Source organism: Corvus moneduloides, chromosome Z (assembly GCF_009650955.1).
Source record: "Corvus moneduloides isolate bCorMon1 chromosome Z, bCorMon1.pri, whole genome shotgun sequence".
NCBI classification, from domain to species: Eukaryota; Metazoa; Chordata; class Aves; order Passeriformes; family Corvidae; genus Corvus; species Corvus moneduloides.
In genome coordinates, this window is record NC_045511.1 from 217,289 (window position 1) to 231,197 (window position 13,909).

Below are 13,909 nucleotides of genomic sequence, written 5' to 3' on the forward strand. Positions count from 1 at the left end.
ATCTACCTATGGCATTCATGTTCTCATGACTACATTCCTTTACCTGCCTTAAACTCTTTTTTTTATCTCTGTTTGTACTACATACATTTGTGGACTGTGCACCCTTTAGGATGGAGACCTTTTCTTTTGCACGTCCTTCCAATAACACCAGCATTCTTTCCAGTTTTGTGAAATCAGAACACGGAGACACACCTTTTCAGGGTATGGCACATGGCAGTGTTCTGGTTCTGGTATAGCCACATACAGAAATTAGTCTGTTACTTCTTTTGATTCCCAGGCAGACACACTACTCCAGAGCAAAATTCCAGTAGTCTGGAATAATTACTCTACTTCCAAACATGAGTAATAGTGCCTAAGTAACATCAAGCTCATTCTGGAAGAAAATGCCTACACAGGGAGCAATACCAGCCTAACCAGCATAAAACCATACTTTTTTGGGTTTTGGTTTCTGTATTGTTGTGATAAGAAATTTCATCAGGCAGAGAAGACTTAAGGGATTCGATCAGAATTACAGTAACATATATCCTAACATTAGGCAAACTTCATCCTAATAGACCAATTACGAGTAGTTCATTGGCCATTAGTAATTATGACTGACTTACACTTCCAGTCATTTACTCTGAAAGTCAAGCATTGTAAAGACAGACAAAGCAATATGCTAATCTAACCACAAAACCTTCTTCAGGAAAGGGGAACCGCATCTCCAATCACAGCCTCGCCTGGCTTGACACACTCAGCAGGCGAGTAGGATGTGCAAGAGGCCACTTCAACCACAGTCAGCAATGGCTCTCATGCTCATATACATAAAACATAGGCTCATTTTCGCAATCAAAGGGCCCATGACTTGCTACTGTTGCAAAACCCAGACAAACAGCTGCTTCCACAAATCACAGAAATTCCTTTCATAATATGCAAAGTAATTCTTATCCTAAGAAATTCTGATTTCTCAGGATAAAGGTCTTATTTAGCATCCACAGCATCAGTAAGGTCATGCCAGTCCTAATGTAAACAATCTTTGTGAAGCATGGGGTGTTTCACAGTTAAAATTTGTCCCAAGCAACCTACTTTTTCTATATTATACACCATATTTACCCACCTTCAAAAAAGGGGAAAATCCAATTTATTTCCATGCACAAGACTCAATGAGTAAAAGACTTAATCTACCATTCTGACAGCTAAAATAGTGTTACTTGTAGTTTACAACTCCTTAGGAGCCTCATCCTGTAGTCCAACACATCAATTTTTGAACTGGGTATCTCAGGTTCTCTTTGGGTAGGAGAAAACAAGAAGGGAAGGAGGAGGGGAATGAATCTTCTGGAGTCTAAACCACTTCTAGCACAGCTTGAAAAGAACCACATGCAGCTGGTTCAAAGTTCAGGACAATCAGCCTTTGGCTGGCAAAAAGAATAGGGATGTTTCAACACGAGCAAGGAATCTCCTTATGCAAAACATGGAGCTGAACAGGCCATCCTCAGCTACAGATGGCCACATGAAAACCACCTGTACTTATCAAGAGATTCAGGCCAGGGTTCCTAAATCCCTCCTAAAAGAAAGATGAATTCCTGAAAAGCAGGGAAATCGACATACCATTCTTTTTGCAGTCTACTTAAAAAATTAATTACAAACATGGCTTAATTTTGTACTTCTATATGTGAAACAGGCTGGGGCAGTAACACGTGACTAATTCAGATGCACAACAATAATGAAGAGAATTTTGAGATTCCCAAACTAATGCAGACTCAAATTACATTCTAAATGGCACAAGCTTCCCACCTCTTTCCTTTAAGGTACTTTTTCTGAAGTGGATGGCAATTGTGGTCCAAGCACAGCGTGAGCAGCTGCAGCCTCCCAGTGAGCTCTCCCAGCCAGGCAGGGCCCATCAGGGCAACAAGCAGGCCCGAGAACCTTAGGGTCAAATTTGGGTTTTTCTGAAAAATCTATTCCTGGTACTCTGCTGCACATTTGTATTTTAACACATAAGCATATGGCGAAGAAAACAAAAGTTAGGCAATTCATTCCAAAGGGACTTGGAATGTGATAAATCCTTACCCTCATTCTAGAGATCAAATAATTGAGATCAATGCAAAATGAGATCCTGGGTGCTGGTACAGAAGAGCAGCCCTCCAGCACTAGCATTTGCTGCTGGAAAGCTGGCCCGCGTGCACAATCCAATCTCCTGATGAAGAGCATTTACAGATATTACTAGACTGAAAAAAGACAACTCACCAAGAACACTGCAGACTCCATCTATGCAGGTCTCTCATCTTACAGCCAACAAAAATCCCTGCAAATTCAAAATCTCCTTTGCTAAAAATAAAAATTTGTAACACAGATAGCATTCAAAAAGCCAAAAAAAAATGGATACAAGGAATTTTGTCACAATCCAAGAACTTACAATTTTAAAGCTGCTTACTATTCTGGCAGAAGGAAAAAAAAAAAACCAAAAGGTGCCCTTGTGTAATATATGAATTTTAGCTGACACTTGGAAAAGAACATGCATCCTCATCAGGAAGAGATCCTATTCCTATCATGCAGCAGAACTCCTGTTTGCAAGCATCATTCTGCTACAGACGCCTATAGTCAAATATAGACCCTCTGCATCCCAATGCTGAAGAACAGGAGCAGAAATCAGCACAGTGATCTGTCAGGCATTTTGCTCCACCACAAGCTATTCACTGCTCTATCAAACCTGCAAAACAACACATCACAGCTGCAGTAAAGCCCACAAACCCAGAATTTCAGGCCAAATGTTAGCATGCTATTTTCACTTTTCTACAATTAATAGCTCAATGCCTTACGTAATCTACTGCAGTCAGAAACAAAAAGGTTCCCTTGTATTGTCACCCTGCCTCAGCAGCCAGCACACAACTTACCCAGTATCCACAACCTCTCAAGGCTTTTAGGACTGTCTATTCTGCTGAGCACAGAGGAAAGGATCCTCATTTCACACCACAACAGAATATTTCCAACGTTCTGCCTCCATATTATCTTGATTGTAGATTACCAAACCAGCTAACACAGCCAGGACTGGGAAGATTTTTTAAAAATCACACTGGTTAGGATTCTAGAGTTGCGATTTCCTGTTATAAGAAGTAACAGTTCTAGCAAAAGAATCCCCCAGGCAAAATGTTTAGTGATCCACTGTATAAGCTCTAACAGCCTTTGTTCTTCCCTTTGCTAGATTCATTACTGCTTCCTTCTCTCTGCCTCTCTCACTCTCTCTGAATCCTTCAGGTTTCACTATAAGATAAAAACACCAGCTCAAATCTAAGTACACATTTTGTATTTTCTAGCTGAGAAAGAAAAACTAAAAATTCTGTCCATTATCCATTGCTTTGAGTTAAAAGCAGTCACCCCTCTGCAGCTGCTGCACTGCCCATCCGGTTTCCTATGCTGATTTCATTACTGCACAATATTATAATTCATGCCACTGATAATGCACAGGAGCTCCATCCAGCCCCCCAAAATGCATCTTTCCACCTGGCTGCTGCAAAATCCTCCCCAGGTTACAACAGTTTAAGAAAAGCCATCCACACTATTTCTTTTGCACAGGTTTTTTTCTCTGCAGGCAATATTAAGTACGTGTTTAACACCAAAGACCTTAATTCAAAACCAAGTACTGGGTCACTGGGATGTGGTCAAAAAATAATGTGTAAATAATCAGACAGCAAATTCTGCATGTGTGTGTCTAATACAAAACAGAACAGCTCCCTGCCACAACTGGTCCACAATTCATGATTGTCATTCAGAGGCCTATTCTGTATCACTACACTGTGGAAAAAAACCGTATATCTGGATATATTTCAATGAAAATACTGTATTTAGCCAAGATATCAGTAAGTCTTTACAAATAAGAGCTTTAATCCTATTAGAACTGGAGGACCTTAATAGCATTTCTTCAGTAACACTTAAACAATTGTCTCCTTCCTAATGTGCCAAGTGTGCAATCAGGATGTACCTCCACGCTATTGTGATATTCAGCCCAAACCACCCATCTCACCTTGTGAACCTTGACCTTTGAGAGATTTTTTTAGCCAGTGCTCAGTTACTGCCACAGCCACATTACCTCTGCAAACACCAAAGGGTTAAAGGCAGCCCCAATCAATAGGCCTACAAGGAAAAAAAAAAAAAAGGGAAAACGAGTATGCCTTACAGCATCTTTTCAATGCTTTTATGCACAATTCTACAACAATATTGTTTCCTTTTGGCCTTAGAGAAAGGCACAGCAACCCCCCCCTTAATGTCTCCTAAAGAAGCAAACCACAAGACAGCACCCTGTAAATAAAACAGCATGCAAAGCATCCTCACTCACAAGCATAACTACAATTACAAATCATTCAATCCATTTTATTTAGTTTAGTTTTAAAATAGACTGCATAACCAGTGTCCCACCCTTGCAAAGCAAAAATATTTTAATAAGGGTCATAAATCTCAGCTCTTGCCCATTCCTTAAGCATAAAAAGGCACGAAAAGCCGAAGTAATCTCAGTTACTGCAAATATGTACATTTACATACAGAACCCTTTATGACTACGTTAGCCACATACCAGTGCTGTGTGTCTAAAGTGTGCATTCACATACTGTTTTGGGATGGTATCTTTCTGCAAGCTCCTCTGCTTTTGGCTGCCATGAAGGGAGGAAGCTATCCCAGTGTAGTAGCTCAGTGACTGCATTGTGTTCAGGAGCTGATCTGCCTCAAACCAGTTCCAGCCGGTTCTGGTCACCCTACATAAAAAGCTATGGCAACCCTCGCTGAGTTGCCAACAAGTCCCTGAAAATCGCAGGGGCTGGTTTTTGTGTGGCGTGGGGCCGGCACAGCCCTGTGCCCCGGCTCCCCTCGTGCCCGGCCCACGCAGCCCCTGCTCCCCAGAGCCCCCCGAACGCTCCCTTGCTCGCCTCCCCCACTTACCTCCCACAACCTGGCTGAGAGCTGTGTATGCGTGCCTGTCTGTAGCTAACAAAGAGACCGCAATAAAAATCCTCATAGGATCTCTCTTGCAGCACCAGGCAGGCTCGGCCACAGCCCTGGGAGACAGGCTGCTAACCCGGGCTGCTCCCCCTCTGCTCCCACAGATGAGGGGTGGCTGTTCACACACGTCACATCTGCCCCCTCATGCCCACGGCCACGGGGTGCCCGATCAAGGGCTTCTCCCATCCGCCCTCCCGACTCCTCGTTCCATCTGGGGCCGCCCGAGTGGCATTTTCTGTGCTCTGAGAAGCATTACACTACAGAGTACCCACAAACGCGCCTCCCTCCCCTCAAGAAATCCATTTCCGCAGCAGCAAGATGCCTGCAAAATAGTTCCTTTGCCCCCTCCTCGCAGCACCGGCTTGGCTGCTGCACTGATTTTTTGATTTTTTTTTTTTTTTTTTTCCCCGTTTTGCTATTCGACTATGCTAGAGGCCTTGAGAAGCAGCGAGCTGCAGCCCCACGGCTGCGCAGCCCCCCCGGCTGGCACCCGCCGGCCGGGGAGGCCCAGTCAGGCTCTGCGCAGCTCCCACCCCGCAGAGATTGTGCGGACCGACCGCCTGCCCGGCCCTGCACCTCTCAGGGGATGCCTGCCCAGGGTCTCGGCCCCCTGCGGTGCCCACGCCGCTCTAGGGGTCCGCACCCACCTGCACCCGTGGCCGCTCTGCTCCTGCCCGCTCCCCTTCACCTCGGCCGCGCAGGGCCTTCCTCCTGCGTGGCTGAAAGGCACCCAGACCGAGACAGCAGCCACCCCGCTCCTCTTGGCTACTCACCCTTGCTCTGGGAACACCAGTAACCACCTCCGCCTACGCGCTGAAACCCCCTCCTCTCGGGGGCTGCGGGAGATGCTGCTCAGCAGGGCTCCCTCCGGGCGGGTGGGCGACCCCGGCAAGCCCCTCTGCCCCTGGCTGCACCTGCAACTGAACAGAGGTCTCGGGCACAACCCTGCACCCCTCCCTGCGGAGACACCTTCTTCGCATCCCTCATCCCCACCCCGTTCTGGGGAGAACCACCATGTTCTTCCGCTGCCTCGGCCCGTCTTCCCCACACAGGCTGCTGCGGCCGCAACCGCGGCCGGCCCTCCCTCGGCCCCTCGGTCCGGGGGGCCGCTCCCTCCTCCGGGCTGCGGCGGCCCTGGGCACCTCCCTGCGGGTCTGCGCGCTCCCGGCCCGAGTTGGCCCTGTCCGACCGGGCCTTGCGAGCCCTGGGGACGGCCGGGGAGGGGAGGCCGGGGAGGGGAGGCCGTGGCCCCTTCGGCGGCGGGGACAACGATCCGCCCCCGCCCGGCCGGCCCGGAGCCGGCGGCCCGAGCAGTTTCTGCACGGGTGCCCGCGAGGCTCCGGCCGCCGGCGGGCCGGGAGGAAGCGACCCCATAGCATGCAACCTCCGGTCCCCATGCGACACACCTGCTGCGGCCGGAGCCGGCGGGCTCGGGCAGGGCTACGGCCCGCGGCGCGGCCCGGCCCCGCGACGGAGGAACATAATGGCAGGAGGCTGCGGGGCTGGGCGGTGGGGGTGGGGGTGCTCGGCGGCACAGATGGGGAGACGCTCCCGTGTGATTCCGTGTGGAACGGCTCCCTGGAGAGTGCCGGGGGCGGGGAGGCTGCGGGGCCGCCGAGCGCTGCGGGGCCGGGGCCGGGGCCGGGTCGCGGTCTCCCGCAGCCCGGGCAGGTCGGGGGGGTTTCCGACCGGTGCCGGAGGGAAGAACCACGCCGGCTGCCGGGGCCGATCTCCGCAGCGCCGAGGCCGGCGCCGCCCGGGTGCCGTGGGAGACGCTGCCCGGGACCCGCCGGGCGCTGCCCCTGCCCGAGTGCCTCAGGCCTCGAAGGGCAGCCAGGGGGAGAGCCCGCGGCCGCTGCTCCGGTTCCAGGCCAACAAAGGACGGGAGGAGCCACACGCTGCCAGCTCTGGCGGTTCAGCCCCTCTGCCGGCGCTGCGGCCGCCGGGCCCGGCCGGGGTCACCCCCCCCCCCCTCCCCCCAGGTCCCGGGGCGCGGCCGGGAACCGTGTCCCGGAGCGATGCTGTCTTTCTTTCCACACCCCGTTACCCGGGCACTCTCGGGCCTGCCTGCACAGCGCCTGCGGCCCGTGCGCTTCCTCTGACCAGCTGCCTTTGTTGGCTGCGCAGCATCCTGGCGGCATCGCCATTGCTAGGAACGGCAGGACGAGATCCCTCCCTCTCTCTCTTACCACCGTGCAGCAGCATTTTCAGAATGTAAAGTTTTGCACGCGAATCGCTTTATTGAATCATACTAATGGCTTTAAATACATCCGTCTCAAGTTTATGCTATGAGCATACAGTATTTTACATATTCTAGATAAAATTAGGCTGGTGTATTAATGCCTGTTAGGGAGGCAGCAGAGTCCCAAAGGCCCTCTGCACAAGCACAGCTCCTTCTGGGAAGCTGCCCCAGAAGCTGTGCCCACAGGTGTCAGTCGGGCAGGAAATTATCCATCGGGCCATGCCCTGGCTGCTCCAATCCAGCCTCCGGGTAAAAATTCTAACTTATTCCAATTAACTAAAACAGCAGCAGAACACAGGTTCTACTGATTGTCAGCTGTGGCAATCAGTGAGTCTGACAAGTTTATAGAATTTGAATATAATAAATCGATTTGTGGATTTGTGCACTAGTTTTACTATTCAAGAAGGGCCATGCAGTTCATTTTGCACAAGCCTAGGGATCATGCTGCAAGTGACTTGTAGAATTAGTCCATGATAATTACAACACCCTATTTCTTCTCAATTGACCAGTAAACCAAGTTGATTAAAGAAGTGAAAATTACACTCTCTTTCCTTACATTGCATTTCTGTGGTCAGCTTGCATAATAGCATAAAGAAGATGGCAGCTGCTACTACTACTGTGGTATTAATATCTGAAATGTTAATCGATTTCACAGTTTACACATGGCACAAAGGTCCTTGTGCGTGCTGCCTTTCACACAACTCTACTTGTTTTCCTTCTAGACAGGTGTCCTTGACATCTCCATGGGAGAAAAAGTCTGTCACCCTACGTATTTGACTTAGAAAATATAAAATGAAGAGAATTTTAAGTATATTTTACAAGCCATGCCAGTCTGATAGCACTTCTCCAGTATTTTTTTAATTCAAGCACACGAAGTAACAGGTGTCCCCTGCAGTGTCACTTCTGCATTGGGAGGAGTTTTTGGCATATTGACCTTATGTCTTAACTCTGAAGTCTTAGACCAGAGGTCCTGTTCAGTCCCTCAGACACTGTGCCACATAATCCTTAGAACCTGTTGTGGAAGCAGTTCTCCTTGTTTAGGTTATCCTGTTTTATCCCTTGGCTTTGCAGCAGCCAGGATCAAAGTCCCCAACCCCAGTGTCCTTGCATGGACAACCTCTGTCCCGACAATGAAACCATCACCAGTGGATCCTTCCAGCTGGACTCCAGGTGTGAGACAGGATCTCCTGGTCACCTGTGCTGACACCTGCAGAGTCCCATAGCTCATACTTCTTTCTCTGGGAACCAGGTACATCTTGAGCCCATCCTTTTCTTTTCCTGAAGAAATGCCTCCCGTGCAGCCTGCTGCTCCTTCTGAGCAGTTAGCAAGGAGTGCTGCCAATTCAGAACACTTTGATGCTGCAGTGAATGCTGAACTTGTGCACAATAATAACTTTTAAATTATTTAACTTCTAAGGATTTTAAGGCTCGTGAAATTCAGGACTCTAAACAGTGGTGTATTCGTCTCATGCCTTCTGTACAGGCATCAACTGCATCAAACAGAGCTACAGAGTTTCTGCGCGTTAAAGATGTGCTGGGGCCAAAGAGGATTTTGCTGGTGGATTGACACAATAAAAACTAAAGTCAATTTACATTTAATTTTTTTTAATGTCAGAATAAATACTGCCTTTTTTGTCCTTCCTACTTTTGGGGAGGACAATAACAAACCATTTCCTTTCTGGCTAGCAAAACATGCTTAACTTAAGCGAGAAGGGTAAAATACAGATTCCATATTTCCAATCCTAAATTTGTTTTCAGAGTAATAGCTTTACAACTTCTGGCAGGTGCTTAATAGTGTCTGTTAATTCCATTGCTTTTTTCATCATGAAATTTCTTGTAACGTATGATCAACAAGAGCAGAGCAGAAGCTTGCATTTCTTGTTTTAGAATACTTATATTTTTCTTCTTACCACTATTTAGAATGCAGTAGTGCTTTCCTTTAACCACGTATATTTAAACATTCAATATTTAAAAACCAGCTTGCAATTAAACTTCCCCTTTTCAGATGTTCCTATCACTAATCTCCAGGTATTTTCTTGGAAAAAAAAAATCGTTTTCCTTTTCTGGTTATTAAAATATGTCTCCTGTTACATTTTGGACTAAAACCTCCGGGATCGCTTTTAAAAAGATGAGATTTATTAAAAGAAGGTGATCTCATAGGAGATAAGATGAAGGACTTTGGTAGGGAGAAAGCTACAAACACTGCCCAGAGCTGTGGAACATCTCCACAACAGGCAGCTTCCCCCAGATTTAAAGAACGTGTTCACAGAAATTGGCAATTCATGTAATCCATCCGCAGGAGAGAATCTTTAACTACAGAGTGAACATTTGCAATGCCCAAGTAGCATGAAGAGTGAGAAACCCTAACGACTCTCAGGATGTTAAATGCTGTAAAAGCCCAAATACTGCAATGTCTTGAATGACAAGAGACTCCCATTTTTAATCATTTGTAAAAGAGATGCTGATTTAGATATAATACAAAGCCAGGAGGATTTGTCAGGGCTTAATTATATTTTTTTTCTGGCTGTTAACAAACCAGAGCAAACTAAGCATTATCCAAAGAAATCAGTTGGTTAGTGAGGATCATGGGCTTAAAACTGCTCTGTGAGGAGTTACAGTCAATACCTCAGTTTTTCCACATGTACTGAGAGGTATGAGGTAACACGGTGCTGTGCCATGCTGAAGAGGCCATGGCTCCTTTCAACAGGCAAGAGCAGAGTACACACACCTCAGGCACTCACCTACATATGCACTATAGTATGAAGTGTAGTTCCAGTGGGAAAAAAGGGCTTTTCTCAAAATCTGCCCATATATGAGACTCAGTGTTGCACATGCTACAGGCCTGGTACACAGGCCATATGCCTGCAGCACTTGCTGGCTCATCCTCAAGCTGCCAAGTGGTGACACTGGTGTTCATGGCAGACAGCTGGAGGCACTGTCACAGGGTTAAATCTGTTGGCAAAAGCATGCCTTCAAGCCCAAGCATTTCTAGATATGAAATAGGAAAAATGAAATCGAAAAACTTGTATGACTTGATTGTGAAAAGCTGGAAAGGCATTTCTAATGCACAGGAGTACCATTTTTGGAGAAATTGAACACTCCCAGAGGCGGGGCAGCCACAGCTCCTCTGGGCAATCTGTGCCAGTGCCTTTACTCTCCTCACAGGGAAGAATTTCTTCCTTATTTCCTATCTAATCCTGCCCTCTGTCAGTTTAAAACGGTCATCCCTTCTCCTGTCACTACAGGCTCTGGTGAAAAAATATGTACCCTAACACTTTATGTCTATATACACCGTTTATAGAGCATCTACCACCCTGAGGCTCCCCTGAGCACCGGTCACTCAGTGCTGTGAGTGCACCACGCCAGTATTTTAACCAGGTCAGCAGCTCAGGGTGTGCAGGCAGGAGCTGCTGAGGGACAGCGCACACCTGATCACAGCCATCTGCCCAGCAGCACAAGGAGCATAGCCCCAGGCCAGACCTGGACCTGCATTTTCCCAGGCAACTCAGTTTTTCCCAAACTCAGTCCCCCAGCTGCTAATACAACACAACCACAGGCATATTGCAGAATGCAAGGCTGATGGATTTTTGAATTTTCCGTGAGCACTGTGCTCTTTTCCACTTATGAACACCTTCTGAGTGCTGGGCCAGAACCCCTCAGTCAGTTCCTCATTAGGAATTAGCCACCTGCATGATTAACATCAGTACCACAGAGCTCAGCAGCCTGGCACACTGAAGAATGCCTGTTTTGTTCCCTTAACGTGCCATATGTATGGGGCTTTCTCCTTCCTCCTCCTGATATTTATTCAAGTATACGAGGATTATTTCTGAATTATTCATCATACAGTATCTGATTAGACTGTGGCGGTGCCGGTTCCCACTGCTTAATGAATGAGCCATTAGGCTTTTGCAGATGGTGCCATCAACAGCTCCTGTGCTGTGTGTTCCCTGCATTTAGCCAGCAAAAGGAGAGCGCTGAACCTGAACACAGGGTGGGAGATGAGTAATACCCATGCAGTGATCCTGCAAACCACACAAGCAGAGCAAGTGTTGCTGCAAAACTTACATTTTGTTCTAGGTGTTATCTAATACAATTTTCTCCGAAAATCTTGGTGTAGCTGAGCATATATCCTTCCAAACTACTCAATACATCACTTCAAGCAGTGAAGTAAAGGACAGAAACTGCCAACAGTTTACGTATACGTGGTCTTGCAAGGTGTGACAACTAACATAAGTCATGGCATGTGCTGCCATGACTTATGGGCGTGAGCAGGGGCAGACACCATCTGTGTGCTCCAGGCACTTCTTTCTCAGAAGAGGAGACCAAGAAGTGAGAGAAGACACTGTATTCCAGAACCCAAGTGGGTGGAGAACAGACACAACAGGCACAGGTGCACCCTTGCTTTGGGAGGGTCTTAGGAAGTGGGAGACACTGCATAGCTCTGGGTGTCCATGAGCTTGAGAAATCCATCCCAAATCACACAGCTTGGCAGGGTTCCTGCTGGTCACTTGGGGCTGGCACCTGGACAGCTGGGGAGAGGAGCGCTGGGGGTGATGCCGTGTGACACAAGGGGTGCTGCCTCTAGGCAGGAACGGGCACTCAGGACCAGCAGCAGGTGTGCTTGCATTTCTACCTTTCCAGAGCCTACCCTGGAAAATGGAATAAGCACGTAATAAAAGAAGGAGGAATCCAAGAGTGATTTTTCTGCCACTTTTCCTCTGTTTACTTCAGGAAACACTGTCCTCACAGATGAGGGTGGCAGCAGCGGCTCAGCCTGGCTGTGGTTGCTGATTCCAAGCTGCCTGTGATGATCTTCCTACAACGGAAGCAAAGTTAAAATCAAGGCGCCTAGCTGGTTTGTGGCCAGCATGGCCAGGGAGTCTTTCAAGCACTCATACTTTCCTTGCTGGTCCTTGGCATCCCCTGCTGGAGAAAGGACATCTGATTCATCCCCACCTACTGAAGATGAGTCAGGATTATACAAATTCCATTTAGTTTGTGTAACAACACTACTTCCCGTGTTGCAAACTTTCCTGTCTGCTGCCATAAAAGTCTACTGAACAAATCCCTGAACACACAGTGATCAGCAAGAGATGCCCCCAGCTGGGGCTGGTGGCTGGCGTGTCCTGGTTTTTTGTCCCTAGGACAGACTGGGGTTGTTTTCACCATTTTAATTTCTTTCAAATTGCAAATACTGCTGCCTCTGCACTGATTCTCCCACAAGACAGAATTTAATAACAGCTGGCTATTGGCTGCAGATCAAACAACAGCTTGTTGGCAGCTTCTCTCTCCTGCCAACCTGACCCCCAAGGTCTACTGCAGGCAGTCCCCTAGCCCAAGGTATATGTCCTGTCCTTGCCAGTTCACTAGATCCTTACTGGGCTTTGGCATTACCCACGCTCCAAGGGTGACTTTGCCTGTGTTAGCACGGTGAGAGGGAGGCAAGCTGCTGCGTCCCCACCTGCTGAGAGCTCTGCTACCCCACACAAGTGTTAAAAGTACCCAACAACCTACACCACCAAAAATATTGTAGAGTACACCTGAGTCAGGAAAAGACTTGTGCTGGCATACCACACCACCCTGTGGCATGCCACACTGCTCCTCGGATGTGCCAGCACTAGGGACAACCCTGTCCCATTCACAAAGGGAGGCAGGAGACCAGGATGATCTCCTGGGTACAGAGGAGGGGAGAGGCACCAAGGCAGCATCCAGCCCCAGCCCTGAGGGTTTCACTGCTCAGCAGCAGCCCATGCTTAGTTCCATCAGCCGGATTAGCGGTCTTGGATGGCTTTGCCCTCTGCAGTACAAAAGGGCAGGTGGGCAGGCTCTTGGCTTGTTTCATGTGAAAGAACAGGTACAGCAGAGTTACCTGCCTGGAAGGGTTCCCCGGTGACAGAGCACGGCTCCCTGTGGGGCACAAGGTGTGGGGGCACACGTTCCCCCAGCTGCTCTGCCCTGTTACCCCAAAAATTGAGCGTGGATTTCCCATGCAATGCAGTGGCCACCATGAGCCAGTGGCAAGGCACCCGCTGCTGTTACTAGTGACAGTGCTGGGGCCTGCCTGCACCTGCTTGGCCAAATTATAGGCTCACATTGTCTGGGGGAGGCTCATCCTCCCAGCCCCAGGGATCTTTTCTTTTTGTCCCTTCACCTCTGAAACTTCTGCCTCAGAAGTTAGGCTCCCATGCAGCCACCATGCAAGAACTGGCTTGGCTTCAGATTAGCCAAAAATCTCCATCTTGCACTGCATGGGTGCAAACAGTAATGCAGGCTTAAAAGGCAACTGCTGAGCATCATCTCTCTACTCATGAGATTTTTGACTACTTCTTAGAGCCGTCCACAAATGTCTGTCTTACATAATTAAACCCACTCTAGTTCGCGATGCATCAGAATTCTAATTATACCTTTTGTACCTTATATATACACCACAGTTTGAACATCCTAGGGCTGGCAGGCAGATGGAGTTTAACAGGAACTATCCCATCAACAGATGCTACTACCGAGTTCTCTTGCTCAGTCTGGGAATGAACTGATGGGCAAGGCAAGAAAACATGTTTTCTTACAGAGCCACCATCTGTCAGTTTGAGAAGCTGCTGTCATCAATGACTCAGGATCACTTGTATAAGGAAAAACATTACTAATACCATTCTCAAGACAGCCCTATTATTAACCATATATTAACTGTATTGTAACTATTGA

At 48.1% G+C, this 13,909-nt stretch overlaps 1 protein-coding gene across 11 annotated transcripts in view; it reads right to left on the bottom strand.

Annotated features, from left to right (window-relative positions):
* The window catches only part of ZNF532 (zinc finger protein 532), a 34,174-nt gene extending 27,732 nt beyond the window's left edge, over positions 1–6,442 (bottom strand). For 3 of the 11 annotated variants that reach the window (XR_004237551.1, XR_004237552.1, XM_032096415.1), the window contains exons 1-3: positions 5,742–6,252; positions 4,001–4,110; positions 2,874–3,027 (exon numbers count right to left, since the gene is read on the bottom strand). Coding sequence is in view for 6 of the 11 variants with exons in the window: in XM_032096415.1 (XP_031952306.1) it covers positions 2,874–2,943 (70 nt within the window). In the remaining 5 variants the exon portion in view is untranslated. The other 8 variants (XM_032096407.1, XM_032096409.1, XM_032096408.1 and 5 more) reach the window with 8 other exon arrangements.
* Between the last annotated feature and the right edge of the window lie 7,467 nt (positions 6,443–13,909).